This window comes from Taudactylus pleione, unplaced genomic scaffold, assembly GCF_031769625.1.
Source record: "Taudactylus pleione unplaced genomic scaffold, aTauple2 ptg001598l, whole genome shotgun sequence".
NCBI classification, from domain to species: Eukaryota; Metazoa; Chordata; class Amphibia; order Anura; family Myobatrachidae; genus Taudactylus; species Taudactylus pleione.
The window spans coordinates 138,311-156,815 of record NW_028285995.1 but is presented as its reverse complement, the minus strand read 5'-3'; the positions used below and the strand labels follow the sequence as shown (position 1 = coordinate 156,815).

Sequence of the window (18,505 nt, the reverse complement as noted above, 5' to 3'; positions counted from 1 at the left end):
GGGTCAAAAAATAATATGTTTTTTTTTTGGTTGTAGGTTTTTTTTGGCTGTGCCCCAATGACGTTTTTGTTCTGTGACTTATTTATCGTGTATTGGTAAGTTTTGATTTTAACTTGATTTTAAAATGTTCATGTATTGTTCTTCACATATTTTGGACTCATTAAGGTTTTTTGGGGGGTTTTTGGGGATGTTAAAAATGCGAACCATTTAGCGCAATTTTGTAGGCTTCATTCCCCTTGTAAAAATGCAAACCATTTAGCGCACTTTTGTAGGCTTCATTCCCCTTGTAAAAATGCAAACCATTTAGCGCACTTTTGTAGGCTTCATTCCCCTTGTAAAAATGCGAACCATTTAGCGCACTTTTGTAGGCTTCATTCCCCTTGTAAAAATGCAAACCATTTAGCGCACTTTTGTAGGATTCATTCCCCTTGTAAAAATGCGAACCATTTAGCGCACTTTTGTAGGCTTCATTACCCTTGTAAAAATGCGAACCATTTAGCGCACTTTTGTAGGATTCATTCCCCTTGTAAAAATGCAAACCATTTAGCGCACTTTTGTAGGCTTCATTACCCTTGTAAAAATGCAAACCATTTAGCGTTCAAATTTTTGGGTGCTTTTTTTTGGGCAAATTGTGGAACTCCTCTCAATGTAGGTTTTCTATTGTTCGAAATGTGTGCTCCCCCCCTTTATTTTGGCCCATTTTCTAAAATCACAAGATTACAAAATGGCCACCCCAAATTCTAAACTTTTTTTGGGATTTTGAATTGTAGGTTTTTGAAATCATGACAATACCCCGGCATGTAAGCATCTTTGGATTTTAACGAAAAGATAAGTATTGTTTTGGCAATTTTTTGGGCAACATACCTTAACTACATTACTTACCATTTCAGGTTGATGTTGGTCGTATTATTGTGGCCATGCTGCCGGAAGCCGACCAACCTCAATCTCGTCCCAGGCGTAGGCATCGTAGGCGTGCAAGGCCCCAGATATATAGAACTCGTGTCACCCTTTTTGGAATGCCCGATGATGAGGTGTTAAGGCGCTACCATCTTCCGCCCCAAATCATCATAGACACTCTCTCATTAATAGAGAGTGATCTTGAGCGGCAAATTGACAGTCCTACGGCAATACCACCACTTACGCAATTAATGGCGGTGTTACATTTCTGTGCCTCAGGATCCTTTCAAACCACGGTGGGAATAGTTGCGGGAATCTCCCAATCCTCCTTTTCAAGGATCCTGAGGGCAGTGATGGAGGCCCTTTTCAAGTACCTCCATCATTTTATTAAAATGACTTTGGATATGGGTTCCCTTAGTGTGGCGAAGGCCAATTTTTACCAAATAGCTAGCTTCCCACACATCATAGGGGTTGTGGATGGTACTCACATACCACTTCAGCCTCCAGCACGGCTGGAGGCCATTTTTTGGAACCGAAAACACTATCACTCACTGAATGTAATGGTGGTATGTGATGCCTCCCTCCAGATCCTGTCCCTGAATGCAAAATTACCCGGGAGTGCACATGACTCATTCGTCATCCGGCAATCAGGGATTTGGCATAAATTAAACAACATACAAGCTGGTGATGCGTGGCTTCTGGGTAAGTGGAGACCTTTTTTAGATACCAATGCAAAGCTTGATACACAGTGATCCTGATTTTGTAACTTCTTTTTCACAGGAGACAGTGGCTAACCTTGCACGCCCTGGCTGCTCACTCCTTATTTGGCTCCCACACCAGGGCCACAAAGTGAGTATAATTCCGCACTTACAGCCACCAGGCAAGTGGTGGAGCACTGTAACGACCTTTTAAAAGGCCGATTCAGATGCCTCCACCGCTCTGGTGGCGAGCTCATGTATTTGCCGGATATGGTTTCAAAAATTGTGGTCCTGTGTGGGATATTTCACAACATTGCCATAAGGAGTGGTGTCCCATTGCAGCCAGAGGATGCCTTGCCGATTTTTTAGGTAATTATTGTCCCAAATGAAGTTAGATGACACAATGTAGACATGTAATAATGTAATTAAAAATGTTTACATTTTTTTTATCTTTTTGTGTTTTATTCCATAATATTTTTCGGGAAAACGATGACTACTACCTGATCCTAAAAATTGACTTCATGTGGACACATTGGATTTAACTTCTGGACCAAATTTGTCATCAACTCATTTGTGGAATCATGTTGGCATGCTACTTCATCAAACAGTTCTTGATTGTTTTTTATTTGTTTTTCACTGTGTGTATTGATTGTCAAAAATCACTTTGTGTTTCTTATTTTCGATTAAAAAATTTTTTGTTACGTTTAAAAAAACATTTCCTTTCTAAATTACATGCAAGTGTAACCTGGTTCAAAAAATGAAAACTTGCTTAAGGGCTAATCCTGTAATGATTACAATTTTGCAGTATTTTACCATGCTTAGTGGCTCAAAACAAACACCCAAAGGTATTATGGTGAATCAGTATGTTTTCTAATCTCGGCCTAAGCAGATTTCATTTAATATTTACCTTACCCCCCCCAAAAAAAAAAAAAATGCTGATAATTCTACAAACCTATTGGTATTGTTAGGTGTTGAATGTGCCAGCTTACATAATTCAGCTTTCTACAATCTAAGTTACATTACTTTAAAAAACTTGCTGCAATAGTCGACTTATGTAAGGTTAAACAATATAATATTTACAGAGAAGGAATGAGACTTTAAACCAAACGTGTTTTTTTATTTTTATGAAACATGTCCAAATTTTGGCCAAAACAAAAAATTAGTGGCGCAGGATCCCCGCCATGTGATCGAGGACCACCAGCATGCCTATAACATGGCCCCTCAGCCTCTGCACACACGCTGCTGCCTCCGTCAGCCGCCTCTAGTCTTCTGTGGGTTAAAAAATTGAGGTGCTTAATAAAAAAAAAACTTAATTTTGTTTGACAAGCAACTTCAAAAGGAAATTCAACTTTACAAAAAGTGACAATTTGGACAAACATTACAATTCAAAGCCAACATTCTTGGCCCAAGTAAATTCCCAAAAATGACTCAGAAAACTAAAAAATTTAAAAATGGAGAAGTACGCACAAAAACTACATTTGTGGGTACCGTAAACAAGAGATACAAGTATGAGTGTTTGGACATGTGTGATATGTGTAAGGGAAAAACATCATAGACATTTTTAAACCAAGATATATATACCAAACATTATAAATAAACTAAAATTTGAAAAATGCACAGGCAAAGGATAACATCCACCAAAAAACAATAAAAATAAAAAAAAAGGTAAAAGGGAAACATACCGTTGACAATGACGCCTGGACCTGTAGCCCCACCATCGTCCTCCTCGGAGGTAGGCCAATGCAGGGCTGTTGTAGGAGGGGTGATTTCTGAAGGTGGGGAGGGGGTGTAAAAGAGAGGGGTGGTTGGAGGGGAGGGTGATGAAAAGAGAGAGGGGGGTTGAGGGGAGGGGGAATTTTGAGGGATGGGAAGTATCCTAGAGGGAGGGGCGTCCGGGTCTGGCCAGGCTGGGTTGGAGGGTGAATTAGGGGTAGGTTGGGGAGAGGAGGATTGGCTGGGTGTTGGGGATAGGGGACGAGGCCGACGTCGTCGCTGCCGATGACGGCGTAGTCTGCGCTCTGCCCCTAAATGATGGATAACAATTTAAGTTTTGTTTAATTTTTTACCTTGAAAACATCCAAAAAAATTATTTACAAATAAAAAAATTAAAAACGGAAAACATGCACATGCAGATATGGACTAAAAAAACAAACAGGGCAAGAATGAAAACATGCACATGCAGATATGTAGTAAATAAACAAACAGGGCAAGGATGAAAACATGCACACGCAGATATGTAGTAAATAAACAAACAGGCCAAGAATGAAAACATGCACACGCAGATAGGGTCGCAAAAAAAAAAAGGAAAACAAAAAAAAATAGACACTTTCAGCTATACGCTGTCTAAAACATGCCAGCAAGCGTGGCGTGCGGCGTTGCAGATCAGACCACCTGCAACATGCCAGCTGGCCGATCTGTCGGCGTGAGCCGAAGGAGCGCATGCGACGGCGAACCTCCGCAAAGGCGGAACGCTTCTTTCTGTTGCTGATGGGGGGAGGCTGGCTGGTTATCCGCCGGTCCATTACCTCCGTCAGTACAAGAAGCTCCCGCCTGGTGAACGCAGAGGCTCTCATGATGGCAATGGTGGATTTTGGAAAAAACAGTTTTAATAAAGACCAGATAATAATTTTGATTGGCTAATGTATTTGGAAAATTAACAGGAACCATTCTATTGGTTAGTGTATGAGTCATGTGTTCGACAGGCTAAAAAATCTAATGTGAGTTATGATTGGCTTAATGCAGTGACATGCGTTAGCTAATTTAAATAAAAAAATCAAACAAGTAAAATATGCGTCAGACAAAACACGGAAAACAATAGGAAAAATGACAAAAACATGTATTTTGGATAAAGGAAACCATTGTTTAAACCGTACGTATTCTGCGTGAAAAAACAAACACGGACAAGAGTAAAGTTTATTGAAAATGAAAAAAAAATGAATTGAAAACATGTGAAGAGCAATTAAGCTAATTGATATCTTGATTGGCATGATACGATTGAAGTAGGTATGCAGAATGAACGAGCAGGTAATCGAAATCTGACAGGCCCACTTCCGGTTTGGACTTGTGCGAGCGTTCCCTGCAAGCAAAATTGGAGATGTACGGACGCAATTTGGCTCGCTCGTTAGCTAGAGGAGGGGTTGGGAGACTATGGGGCGGTAGATTAGCTGCGTACGAAATTACGAGCGAGCGCTTGAATTTACATTTTTCGGCACGTACGCCGAACGTGCGAACGGCCACTTGCGTCCGGGTCTGAATCATGGCCTAAGGTCCATATTCAATTTGAGGCGAAAAGTCCAGACTTTTCCCCTGCTGGACTTTTCGCCTCCTTCACCTGGTTTCCAGGCGGAAAATTATCGCGCACGTGCCCGCTATTCCCCGTATTCAAGTGCAAAGTAGGCGAAATCGGGAACAGGCGAAACTTTGATCGGCGAAAAAATACGGGTAATTTTCAGGAAGTAATTGTAGGACCCACCTAAAGATGTCCAGACATAGGGGATCACTATGGGTACCCCTGTTTTTGCCTGCAAAAGAAAGTCGGGTTTTTAAATAGCCGCGGCAGGTGTTTTTTTTCCCGATTTTAAAGAAGTGATGCAGAAGAGCACTTAGGTTTTTTTTTTCGTTTTTAAAAGTGGTCCCATCAAATTTGGGGTACCTGAAAATGGGTACCAGTATATTTTTAAGTCTCTAAACAAATTTTTTTTAAATTCTGCAAAGAAGCACCTGCCGCTAATAGCCTATTCTAGAAAACACCTGCTGCATACTTACTGAATACCCCTGAACCAATTTGGCTTTTTTAAACATTGTTCCCCTTTTTTTTATTCACCCCAAAATTTTAAATAATTTTTTTGGGGTGTCAGGATTTTTATTTTATTTTTTTTACTTTTTTTTGCATATTTCGTTTTAAGAGGCCATTCCCAAGGCTGCAAGCTATTTTTTTTTTAAAGCCTGCACCCCTAAATCCCAATTCCGCACTTTTTTTCGCCTGCCAAAGGCTGGCGAATATTTATCCCTGTTTTTTTAAAATGACTTTTCGCACCGGCAAATAGTCAATGTAATTGAATACGGGGATAATTATCGCCGATTCTGACATTTCGCCTCAAATTGAATATGGGCATAAGTAGTATTTTTATTACTAGTTCAATGCATGTCAATGTGTGTGAAAATAGAAACCATTATTACCAATGTCAGTAAATAGCAACAAGGGGGAGGGAAAGTACTCTCTTTTGTTTGGGGCACAACTTCTACCTAATTGTACTATAAAATGTAACTTTTATTTAGCATTCTTTAAAATAAATAGAATAAATACATGTGAACAAAAGGACAAAGACACTGGACAACATATATTGACAACATAAATAGAAAAACATTATGTTCTCCTACTTTTATAAAGAATAAACTCAGTTGTGATCTCTATAGTGAATCATATAGTCACTCAAGCATGTGTTTTTGAGATCACATGTAATCATAAATCACAATACATCGGAAGGTTGTATGAGCTATCATAGCTCTTTATATAATGGAAACTACTTACTTACAATGTCAGTCAATGTCAGCACAGGTTTTTCCTGAGCTGCAGAAGGGTTTTGCAGAAAACGTCTTCCTCATTTCTCTGTTTTCTAAATAATATTGGCCCTCATTCAGAGGCGGTCGCTCGTTCTGAGTGAGGGCGGGCCGCTTGTTTTTTTTAGTGCAGCCTCCTGGTCACTAGCTAAGCTGTGGGTTACCACCCACAGCCTTAGCGACCGACCAGGGTGATGGTCGCGATGGTCAAGACCATCGCGACCATCGGGGCTTGCGACGAGACCCTAAGGTTGGGTCTCGGCAACCGCAAGCCCCAGGGAGCTTCTTGCTCTGATCGAGCTGGAAGCTCCCCACTGACATCACTGCTGATGTCAGTGCGGCCGCCCACAAAAGCCACCCCCCCTCCTCGCCTACAAAACGGGGCGAGCTGTCGATCAACATAGACAGCCGCCCCTTTTGTAGAGAGCTCCGGAGCGAGAGATTTTCTCTCTCGCTCCGGTGTTTGCGCACGCTCAGAGCGGCCGCTGCGCGTGCGCAGGGCCAAAACATCGAGTCGGTTGCGAGCGCTTCAGCGCTCGCGACCAACTCTGAATGAGGTCCATTGTACTAAAAGCAGAACATGGTAACATAACAAAGTATTCATGTATGTCTATCTTTTTTATTTTAAACCTCTTCCAATAAAAAAAACTCTTATTGATACATTTTCTGTAAACCTTTCATGTGTTACTGAGTAGCCTATATCCCAATGGGGTCTATTATACAGTGTGTTTATTATTATTTTATTTATATAGTGTAAATAATTGCTGTACATAGGATACTTGTCATTCACATCAGTCCATATCCCCATGGAGCTCACAGTCTAGATTCCGTATGATGCACACATTTTAGTTAGCAGCCACTTAACTTACTAATGTGGGAGGAAGCCGGAGCACCCGTAGGAATCCCACGCAAACACGGGGGAACATGCAAACTCCACACACATGTCAGGCCCTATCTGAAGGATTCTGAAGTATAAAGAGGAGTAGCAAACACATTATATACTCCCCCATAAGGTGAGCACTTACCGGGAAAGGGAGGAGTGGGGTCCAGTCCTCTAGAAACCCTTCAATCCACTGTCTTTTAGTTTCCTCCCATTTAGTGCTACATTAAATTAAGTAAAACACATTGTGGCTGATACTGAATGAGTAATATCCCAGCGTAACATACCTTGCGTGAATCGCAGATCTGCGTGATATCGCCTGTGCCAGGCACTGCTATTAGCCGACCACTTGTGATTGGATGTTTTGTAAACTCTTCACTGAGACGAATTGGTCGGTTTCTTTGTCAATCTGGCATACAGTACGCGAGATGGGGAACCATTTCTGAGATGTGCTCTTGGTGTGAATTACAGTAGACGCATATGCTTTTGTGGCCAGCCTAACACATCCTGAGCTAGGCGAATGTGTAATCAGAAAGAGTGACTGAGAAAGGGGTCGAATTCAATATGGATGGCTATTGCGATTACGCATGCAGTTCTGTTGTGAAAATATGCAAATGTTTGCAATCGCAAAGCCAGCGTAGAGACGCCCAAAGCCAGCAGAGATACGCCCAACTACCGCTATCTCACATCCATAAGACCTCGCAGACCTGCATATGCTTCGGCACCATGGAGTAACATCGGCCCCTCACGCAGAATTACAGAAGGTCTGACATGACTCAGAAATTGCAACTCTCGTCGCACGCAGTGAGTTCTCAGGCTGTGTATGCCGTTGCAGTTGCCAATTTATGCACGCCCACGTAACGGCGTACAAACGGACAGGCACGCCTGCGTTTCTCTGACCACTCCCCCATCACCGCCCCCAAACGCTGATGTCCCGTGCCTCGATCTGCGATGACTTTGTATCTGCGTAAGTGATCGCAGTGCGATTGCAATGCTAACTCACGCACGCGCACTCTGGTGCATGCACATGCGCAGTATGCACCATCGACCGGTCTGCGTACGCTGTTGCAGTTGCGATCTGTTATGAATCCGGCCCATAGTCCTTATAAAATCTTCATGCAGTCACAAAATGGGACTCTTCAGATCCTCTTCCAATGCTATACTCAAAGAACAAAATGATCTAATGGGGATCTCTCTCTCTCTCTCTCTCTCCCTTTCCCTGTCCTTCTCTCTCTCTCTCTCTCTCTCTCTCTCTCTCTCTCTCTCTCTCTCTCTCTCTCTCTCTCTCTCTCTCTCTCTCTCTCTCTCCTCTTCTCTCCCTTTCCCTGTCCCTTTCCTCTCCCTCTCTCTCTCTCTCTCTCTCTCTCTCTCTCTCTCCCTGTCATTTTCCTCTCTCTCTCTCTCTCTCTCTCTCTCTCTCTCCCTTTCCCTATCCCTTTCCTCTCTCTCTCTCTCTCTCTCTCTCTCTTTCTCCCTTTCCCTGTCATTTTCCTCTCTCTCTCTCTCTCTCTCTCTCTCTCTCTCTCTCCCTTTCCCTATCCCTTTCCTCTCTCTCTCTCTCTCTCTCTCTCTCTCTCTCTCTCTCCCTTTCCCTGTCCCTTTCCTCTCCCTCTCTCTCTCTCTCTCTCTCTCTCTCTCTCTCTCTCCCTGTCATTTTCCTCTCTCTCTCTCTCTCTCTCTCTCTCTCTCTCCCTTTCCCTATCCCTTTCCTCTCTCTCTCTCTCTCTCTCTCTCTTTCTCCCTTTCCCTGTCATTTTCCTCTCTCTCTCTCTCTCTCTCTCTCTCTCTCTCTCTCCCTTTCCCTATCCCTTTCCTCTCTCTCTCTCTCTCTCTCTCTCTCTCTCTCTCTCTCTCTCTCTCTCTCTCTCTCTTTCTCCCTTTCCCTGTCATTTTCCTCTCTCTCTCTCTCTCTCTCTCTCTCTCTCTCTCTCTCTCTCTCTCTCTCTCTCTCTCTCTCTCTCTCCCTTTCCCTATCTCTTTCCTCTCTCTCTTTTATACTCTTTGAGGGGAAAGGTTGAGGTCAGGCACCACTGGGGAGTGTTAGGTTTAGGCACTAAGGGGAGAGGTTGAGGTCAGGCACCACTGGGGGTGTTAGGTTTAGGCACTAAGGGGGGAGGGTTAGGTTTAGGCACCACTGGGGGGTGTTAGGTTTAGGCACTAAGGGGAGAGGGTTAGGTTTAGGCACGAAGGAGGAGGACTTAGGTTCAGGAACTAACGGGAAGGATTAGGTTGCGGGGTGGGGAGGTTTAGGGTTCGGCTACAAGAAGGGAGGGTTAGAATGGGGAGGGGGGAGGGGGAGGGTAAGTATACCTACCCAATCCCTGTCGGGATCACAACCATCGGGATGCCGCTGTCGGTATTGTGACAGGAGGCATCCCGATAGCTGGCATTACATACCCATTCCTGCTAGACCAATGGGTTGTTTTTTTTACATATACAGAACCTGGATTCATTGTGACACCATCCATCTCTGTACATTGCTGCTATTTTAGGTATCAGCCCCAAAACTTGGGAATGTTATGAAGGTTATAGATGATCGTTTTCAAAAACAGGAAACAATTACAGACACGGAAGATGTTGAAACCATTTAAATTCCCCTTAGAATAAAGATGCCCATCCAAGACAGGCAAAAGACTGCACGATTACAACATTGTAATCGTGCATTCATTTGTCAGACTGTGATGTGCCTGCACTGACCGAGCAGTTGTTCAGTGCAGGCTCATAAATCATCTGCAAACATGTTGAACCTGACGTTATCGTCAGGTTGTACAACATATTTGTACAATGATAGATGTCTAAACGACCAGCGGAAGCGTGCATCGCTGGTCGTTTTAGACATTTTTTAAACAATCTGCAAACGATTTTCAAATGATTATGGAACGATCATCGAACGATAACGATATCATTATCGTTCAATCGCTCAATTTAATCGTCTAGTGGATGTGTGCCTTAAGGCCCTCATTCAGAGCCGCTCGTTAGCGGCAGTACGCTCGTTCCGAGCGATGTTTGCACATCTGCGCATGCGTACGGTTTTTAGTACGCATGCGCGAACCAGTCAGTGCGGCCAAAAATCGTTTGTACGCTATATAGCGAGTGCCTGCTATTTTGAGTGACAGAATGAGGCGTATGTGGGTGGTAACAGGGGAAGGTGCTTGAAAATGGGGAGTGGAGATCCGAACGCAGGCGTGCTTAAAGGTCAAAACGGGCGTATTATGGGTGTGCATAATTAATACAGCAGCGTCATTGACCACGTCACTGGGTTATTTTATAGCCAGAACTGCTCGCAAATTTGTGGTAGCAAACACCAACCACAAGAATAGCGAGCAGTTCATACGCTGCTCGATGTACTCGATTAATCTAATAAATAGCGGACATGACGTATGGTGCGAGCGGCCAGGGGGCGTTTTTAACAAATAAACGAGCGTATGTTTTGCTCGCTCGTTCAGACTTAGAGGTGTGAACAGACTGCAATTTGCGAACGGATCATTTGAATAGCCACCCCTTGTTTTTGAACGAACGACCGCAAATAGCGAACGGCTCTGAATGAGGGCCTAAGTCTTCCCTGTCTTTACCAACACTATGCCGAGCAATATTTTGTGAAGTTGCCTCCTGCTGCAGTCCCAGGACTTCTAGTTTTAAGATTCTTACATATATTTTTTTCTACATCAGCTATTATTACGTTACATAAGCTATTATTACATTATTTAAGGACTTCCTTTTCGAAAAGCATACTGTGTTTTTTCTTCACAGACCATTGCCTCAATTTTACAAAAATTTACTGACTTTTCAGTTTGCCATTGAGCAGGTGAACAGTAATTCTTTCATTTTACCTAATATAACACTAGGATACCATGCGTATGACTCATGCACTAATGGGAATAAGGCAATAAAAAGTGCATTACAGATGTTATCCGGACCAGGACGTACGGTGCCTAATTATTCCTGTACAGAGCGGGGCAAGGTGATTGGTTTTATTGGTGGTCACCATTCCATAACCACTGTACCAATAGCCCAATTATTAGCAATATATCGATATTCACAGGTAAGCAAAGTGCAACTTCTCCACTTTATTCTGTAGAAGGTTGGAAACATCTCCCCCTCAAACTATAAACACCGAGTGTAATAATTAATAGACTTTTTTGCTGGTTAAAAATAGTTACACTGAGGGTATTTAAAAATCATATATTTTCCATTTTTGTATCTACTTTATATATATGTAGTTGTTTGTATTGTATTTTGTGTAATTTGTATATTATCCAATTTTATCTGTATAGCACACAGAGGGCCTGATTCAGAGCCGGACGCTCTTTAAAAGCGCTCACTCTGAATCAGGGCATTTTTTTTTTTGGTTGCAGCTTTTGCGGGTGGCCAGGTGATGGTCGTGACGGTCGCGACCATCTCGACCATCGGGGCTTGCGACAAGACCCTTGTGGTAGGGTCTCGTCCGTCGCAAGCCCCAGAGAGCTTCCTGCTCTAACAGAGCCGGAAGCTCTCCATTGACATCACTGGTGATGTCAGTGGTGCCTCCCACAAACGACAGGCCTTCCTTCAGGAACTCCACCATTTGTGTAGCCACCCCCCCCTCCCCGAGCTGTCGATCAACATCGACAGCCGTCCCTTTTGTAGTGAGTCCCGGAGTGAGAGAATTTCTCTCTCTGTCCGGAGCTCGCGCATGCGCACTCCGGAGCCGGCTCCGGCATGCACATGTGCAGTGGGGGACCATCGACCAGCTTGCGAGCGCTGTGCGCTCACGAGTGGGCCTGAATCAGGCCCAGAGACCTATATGTTAATGATACTGTTACGATTCTCTCGCACAGGAGAGATCACAGGACTGCTGACCAGGGCTACGTATGATGGAGGAGTGGCAGTCCTTTCACAACTAGGGCTAGCTGGAGTGTGGCTGCAGTAAATGACACAATAGGTATAGATAGGGTACACTAGCAGCAACAAATAATGGTCTGGGTACATCTTGGGACTAAGGGCAGGAATGACCAGGACTGTAGTGATTAGCAGGTTAACAAGGCAAGACTAGGCTGAACAAGACATGAGAAGACTATGACAGGACTGACAGAGAAAACAAACAAGAAATGGACACAACAAAATAAACACAGGGTGCTAGATGTGACCTAGAGGCCATGGTGTGGTTTAGACAGCTGGAACGCGGCTTGGAGAGCCGGGTGATACTGAGTAAGCAGCCTGCAGACTGAGGTGCGGCTGAGATAGCCAAGGTGCGGCTTTGAGAGCCGGGTAGTTCTTGGCAAAGAAGTAGCCTGCAAGCTGAGGTGCGGCTTTGAGAGTTGGGTAGTTCTTGGTAAAGAATCAGCCTGCGGGCTGAGGTGCGGCTGAGACAGCCGAGGTGCGGCTTTGAGAGCCGGGTAGTTCTAGGCAAAGAATCAACCTGCGGGCTGAGGTGCGGCTGAAACAGCTGAGGTGCAGCTTTGAGAGCTGGGTGTTACTTGGCTAGGTTGCGGCAGCAGCTGAGTAAAGTTGTAACAAAGTCTCTGGTGTTGGTGCGCAGGATAGTGCACTAACATCACTGGAGTGTGGCCTGTTCCGCCAAGTTGACATGAGCAGCTGACGCTGTCGTGCAGCTGCTTGTGTCAACCGCCAGGTTGACACAAGCAGCTGAGATGGTCTTGGCAGGGTCCAAACAACAGACAGGTGGATTCAGATACTGCAGTAACTTATACTGGAGGCAGCGACGTGGAGACACTGCAGGTAACAAGCTGAATGCAGACAGACAGGACTGTGGTATAATACTGCAGGTCTGAATGGTGACAGGATCCAGATTCAATAACAGAAGAACTCAGTAGACCGGCAAGCACTTAAGAATTGAACACAGCAAACATACACTGGTAATGACACAGTATAACTGGCATGGAGTGTAGGGCTGACTGAAATTTAACAGAAGCAGGCTACAATCAGAACCAATACCTGGAGACAGGGCAGTTTCTAGGGTCTGAGGCTCCCAGTGCGAGCAGTCAAAATGCGCCCACCCCCACCCCCCAAGAAGCAGTTATATTGTGGAGTGGGCGTGGCCTCATCATGAGGGGGTGTGGTATCACAGTAAGGGAGCGTGGTCTCGAAAGAACACAGAATGTCAGCCGCTGTGACTACTGAGCCCAGGGGTGGCTAACCTGTCAGAGGCAAACCGCTGAAAAATATATGTAGTTAAATTAAAGACGGACAGCATGCGCACGCCGAAAAAATGGGGTGTGGCTTAGCTGTCACAAGCCCGCGCCGCATTTGTGTGTGCATGCCTTTGGTGTGACATTTGCAGGAGTATGACCTTGTATCACACCCGTTTTTAGTCACGTTGGGGGCGAGCCCAGCACATTGAAAATACAAGCAGATCCACATAAAATACACTGAAATAAGCCAGGACCACATAAAATACACTGAAAAAAGCCACTTCAGGATTACACTGCAACAAACCACTTCCACATAAAATATATTGGAAAAGCCCGAAGCCACATAAACTACATTTTAAAACCACATCCACTTCAAATACATTATTAAATCTAGAAACACATAAAACACATTGAAAAAACAAGATTCACATAATACACACTTCATTCCAGCCCTCTCCCTTACCATTCCAGTCTGACAGGTCTTAGGCTCCCCCCCACTGGCTCTCAGGCAAAAGTGCCCATTATGCAGTGCCCCCTGTAGTTGTCCCCATATGCAGTGTCCTCTGTATTTGTGCCCCCTGTATTTATGGTATGCAGTCGGGAAGCTGGAGGACCTAATCCCGACAGCCGGCTTCCCGACTGCTTAATCCCGGCGAGGGTTAAATGACAGGCATCTAAATCTAGACGCCTGTCATTTTACTGATGCCGGGAGACCGGCGCCTGGCATCCCGATCGAAGGGACGCGGGTGCCGAGCGCGGATAGCCGTGGGGGGTGGAGAGTTAGGTTTAGGGTTCCCAGGAGGGACTTAGGGTTAGGCACCCCCCTGGGAGGTTAAGGTTAGGCTAGAGGGAGGGAGGGTTAGGGTTAGGCACCCCCGGGGGGGATTTAGGGTTAGGCACCCCCCCGGGGGATTTAGGTTTAGGTGGCTGGGAAGGGGGGGTTAGGTTTAGGCACTTAGAGGGGGGATTAGGATTAGGCACTGGGGGGGAGGGTTAGGGGGTAGAATAGGTTAGTGAATACTTACCTGGGGATGATCGGTATTTTCATCCTTGTTGGGCTGCCGCTGTTGGGATTTGAATCATACCAATTCCGTATTTATGCCCCTTATGCAGTGCCCACAGTGGTAGTGCAACTTATGCAGAGCCCACAGTAGTGGTGTCCTTGATGCAGTGCACCTAGTAGTAGTGCCCCCAGGAGTGGTGCCCCCTATGCCATGCCCCCATTAGTAGCGCCCCCTGTAGTCATGTCCCCTGTAGTAATGCCCCCTGTGGTAGTGCCCCCATCACTAATGCCCCTGTAGTAATGCCCCCAATAGTAATGGTCCCTGTAGTAGTGCCCCAGTAGTAGTGTCCCCAGTTGTATTGCCCCCAATAGTAATGCCCCTATAGTAGTGTTCCCTGTATAAATTCCCCAGTATTAATGCCCCTGTATTAGTGCCCCCAATAGTAATGCTCCCTCTGTAGTAGTGCCCCAAGTAATAAAGCCCCAAGTAGTAGTGCCCCTGGGCCCTGAGTAATACCCCCAGTAGTGGTGCCTCCTAAGCAATGCCCCCAGTAGAAGTGCCCCCCGAGTAATGTCCCCAGTAGTAGTGCTGGGGTGCCCCCAGTAGTATTGCCACCCCCAGTAGAAGTGCCATCCTTGTAATGTCCCTAGTAGTAGTGCCCGTGTACCCCCAGTAGTGGTGCCTCCCCTAGTAGAAGTGCCTTTCTTGTAATCTCCCTAGTAGTAGAGCACGGGTGCCCCCCAGTAGTAGTGTCTCCCCCCCAGAGTAATGTCCCCAGTAGTAGTGCCCGGGTGCCCCCCCAGTAGACATGCCCCCATCCAAGTATTGTCCCTAGTAAAAGCCGCCTGCACATAAAAAAAATAATACACTAATACTTACCTAAAGCCCCGCTCCGGCATCCGCTGTCATCTGGTCCGCTCAACTGCTCATCTGCACTGTGGGAAAAACGTCATGATGTCTCTCCCATAGTGCACAGTATGGGAGCCAGAAGCCGGAGCTCACGCGTGAGCTCCAGCCTTCGGCTCCGGCTGCTCTGCGGGGAGAGGGCGCCGGGCGCCCGCTGATAACTGAATCTCAGCGGGCGCCTGGCAGTTCACTGGCTGGGGTACTCTTAAATTCCAATTTTACATTAAATATGTTTTAAAATACAACTTTTAATAAACACAGTTAAAATTGCAAAGGGACCATTACTACACATTTTTTTTTAATTATTATTAATAATATCATTAAAGGTAATACCTAATCTATGAAGTGGTGAAAATATTTGAAAGAGGGTAATATATCTCCTACGATTATCTTTAGTCAATCTGAATATTGTATCCATTAAATACAAATCTTATAAAGGAGACTAAGGCCCTCATTCAGAGCCGTTCGCTATTTGCGGTCGTTCGTTTAAAAACAAGGGGTGGCTATTCAAATGATCCGTACGCACATTGTAGTCTGTTCACACCTCTAAGTCTGAACGAGCGAGCAAAACATACGCTCGTTTATTTGTTAAAAACGCCCCCTGGCCGCTCGCATCCTACGTCATGTCCGCTATTTATTAGATTAATCGAGTACATCGACCAGCGTATGAACTGCTCGCTATTCTTGTGGTTGGTGTTTGCTACCACAAATTTGCGAGCAGTTCTGGCTATAAAATAACCCAGTGACGTGAACAATGACGCTGCTGTTTTAAATATACACACCCATAAAACGCCCGTTTTGACCTTTAAGCACGCCTGCGTTCGGATCTCCACTCCCCATTTTCAAGCACCTTCCCCTGTTACCACCCACATACGCCTCATTCTGTCATTCAAAATAGCAGGCACTCGCTATATTGCGTACCAACGATTTTTGGCCGCACTGACTGGTTCGCGCATGCGTACTAAAAACCGTACGCATGCGCAGATGTGCAAACATCGCTCGGAACGAGCGTACTGCCGCTAACGAGCGGCTCTGAATGAGGGCCTAAGTACCGAAGTAACCATGGTATTAAAATAACATTGTGAATTGCTAATTATCCAAACCACATTCATTGGTTTGGATAATTAGCAAATCACAATGTTATTTAAATTCATCTGGGGGTCGAGCTTTCAGCTTTGTGTCTCCAACTCTATGGAATTTGATTCCCTGCACAGTTCGAGAAACCTCCACTCTACTCTAGAGTCCTTCAAAATAGACTCAAAACTTATCTGTTCACCCAGCATTTCACTAATGGCCATTGTTAAGCTTGTTTTGTATTTTGTGCTGTAAAGGCAAATGTAAAGCACTTTGAATCCTATTAGGTGAAAGTGCTATATTAATAACATTATTATTATTATTATTATTATTATTATTATTATTATTATTATTATTATAATTTATAATTAATAGTAAAAAGTTCCCATGCATTTCATCTTTGAGACAGACATCATCAGGAGAGTAATACAGGCACTTGGGTCCAAATGTAATAGGGTCCAAGTTTGGCAAATGTGTGAGTATAGCGCTATGCCCACACATTTTTAGAACTTACCCTATTTAATAGGGTGCAAGAACATGCAAACCCGCATGTTTCTCACATCCCCACAACTCGCAATGGCAAAACTCGAATCAAGATGTTTTGCCATTGTGAGGATACAACTCGGCCCATGTAACAGAGTGCAAATTTTTAAATCGCACACTATGACTTACCTAAAACTCAATAAATAATAAACCTGCTTCAGCGAGTTTAGCCTGAGCAGGTGCAAGTTACACAGAAACCTGCTCAGATCAGTGAGATCCATGCATGTTTCTGTGTGTAAAAACCCTGAAAAGTGTAAAAATAAAAAAAATGATGTAAGGTCCCCCACTAAATGCACAACTGGCACCAAGTTTTTCTGAGCCGGATCTGGGTGTTAAAATACAGGGGAAAAAAGATGTAGGGTTCTCCTGTATTTTCCACAACCAGTATCAGACTCCTTCTAGTGGGAGTGTAATGCCACAGCCATAGGACCCTTTAACCAGGTCCCCTGGCCAAAGCATTCATCACCGCTCACTGGTCAGCCTAGGCCATTGATACCTGGGAGGTGAGGACCACACCAATAAAGAGGTCCCCCCTCTCCAGAGCACCCCAGGCCTGGGTTGAAAGCCCAGGGCTATCCCTTGCACCCTGGGCGATGGATGCCAGGTTGATTGTGTCAAAAAATAGATAAAATAATATTGTCTTTTACAGGATTAATCAGTTAATCAATCATTATTCATTAAATAACCATTAATTAATCAAGATATAACAGCTCCTTGCTGATGGTCGTATGGTTTATTCTTTGGACAGGCTGTGGAAGCTGAAGCTTTCCACAGCCTGACCGGTTGATAGCCACATAAGAGGCCAGGAATCTGCATTCCTGGCCTCATCGCTCCCAAAACGGGGTTGACATGCCCCCGTTTCCAGTAATGGTGATCAGGCATGCCCTCACCATGCCCCCCAAATTATTGACTTGCTGCACCTTGGGGGGGTCTGCGAGTGAGATCGCAGGACCCATTCAGCACATGCTCAGAACGGGTCCTATGCAGGTGCAGTCCCCTAACAATTGGAGATGTACGTTCATAGTCGGATGTACGTACATCTCTGAATCAGGCCCAGAGTTCTCTGTACAAAAATGCATATAAATATCTATTATGTATGTATTAGTATAAAAGGGTATCAATTTAGGAAAGCAGCATGAAATCATTTAGCTTAATCAGACAAAAAAATAAATAAGGATAAAAACTATTTAGAAAAAGTGAAAAATTGGCAATTATGCATGTACAATATTATAGATCCACAAGAATACACATCACATTAAAGGAGTACTTACCAGACAAAATCGTCTACTAAAATGTAAAAGAGTTCAATATTTTTCCAGTTATTGTTTTTATTAAAAAAATGTATATTTAAAAGTAAAAAAATAAAAATAAAGACTTTTTATACCATAAAAATGCCTCTATAAGCAGCTTTTTGTTTGAAATTCAATACAAGATTTGTGCAAAGTATATCAGAAACATTGCGACTATCAGTGTTCTCCCCAGAAACTTCCCAAAGTCAGGCTGCACTATGAGGCAATCAGGAAGGGGGGTGAATGTGGACCAGGAAAGGGGGGACGGACAGAACCCCATAACAGGAAGCAGCCCGCCGTGCACCTTTATCCCCTTCCATCCAGCATTCCACCCACTGTCCAGCGGGATTCGGGCACAAAGCAAACCCCTCAGCCCGCCTCCAGCACAGGGTGGGCTGGGGCTGAAGTGGTAGGCGTGGCTGGGATCCTCCCCACTCAGTGAGCACCTCAAGGCACCCCCCCTCTGGCTGGCACTAGTGCAATCTGGAAGCCAGGCTGGTGCAAGGCTGTGTAAGAAAAATAC

At 44.6% G+C, this 18,505-nt stretch overlaps 1 protein-coding gene across 1 annotated transcript in view; it reads left to right on the top strand.

The window, feature by feature from the left end:
* The window catches only part of LOC148442158 (vomeronasal type-2 receptor 26-like), a 70,563-nt gene that overhangs the window by 29,060 nt on the left and 22,998 nt on the right, over positions 1-18,505 (top strand). The window contains exon 2 of the mRNA XM_088464155.1: positions 10,786-11,077. Within this exon, the coding sequence (XP_088320281.1) occupies positions 10,786-11,077 (292 nt within the window). The remainder of the gene's footprint in view (positions 1-10,785; positions 11,078-18,505) is intronic.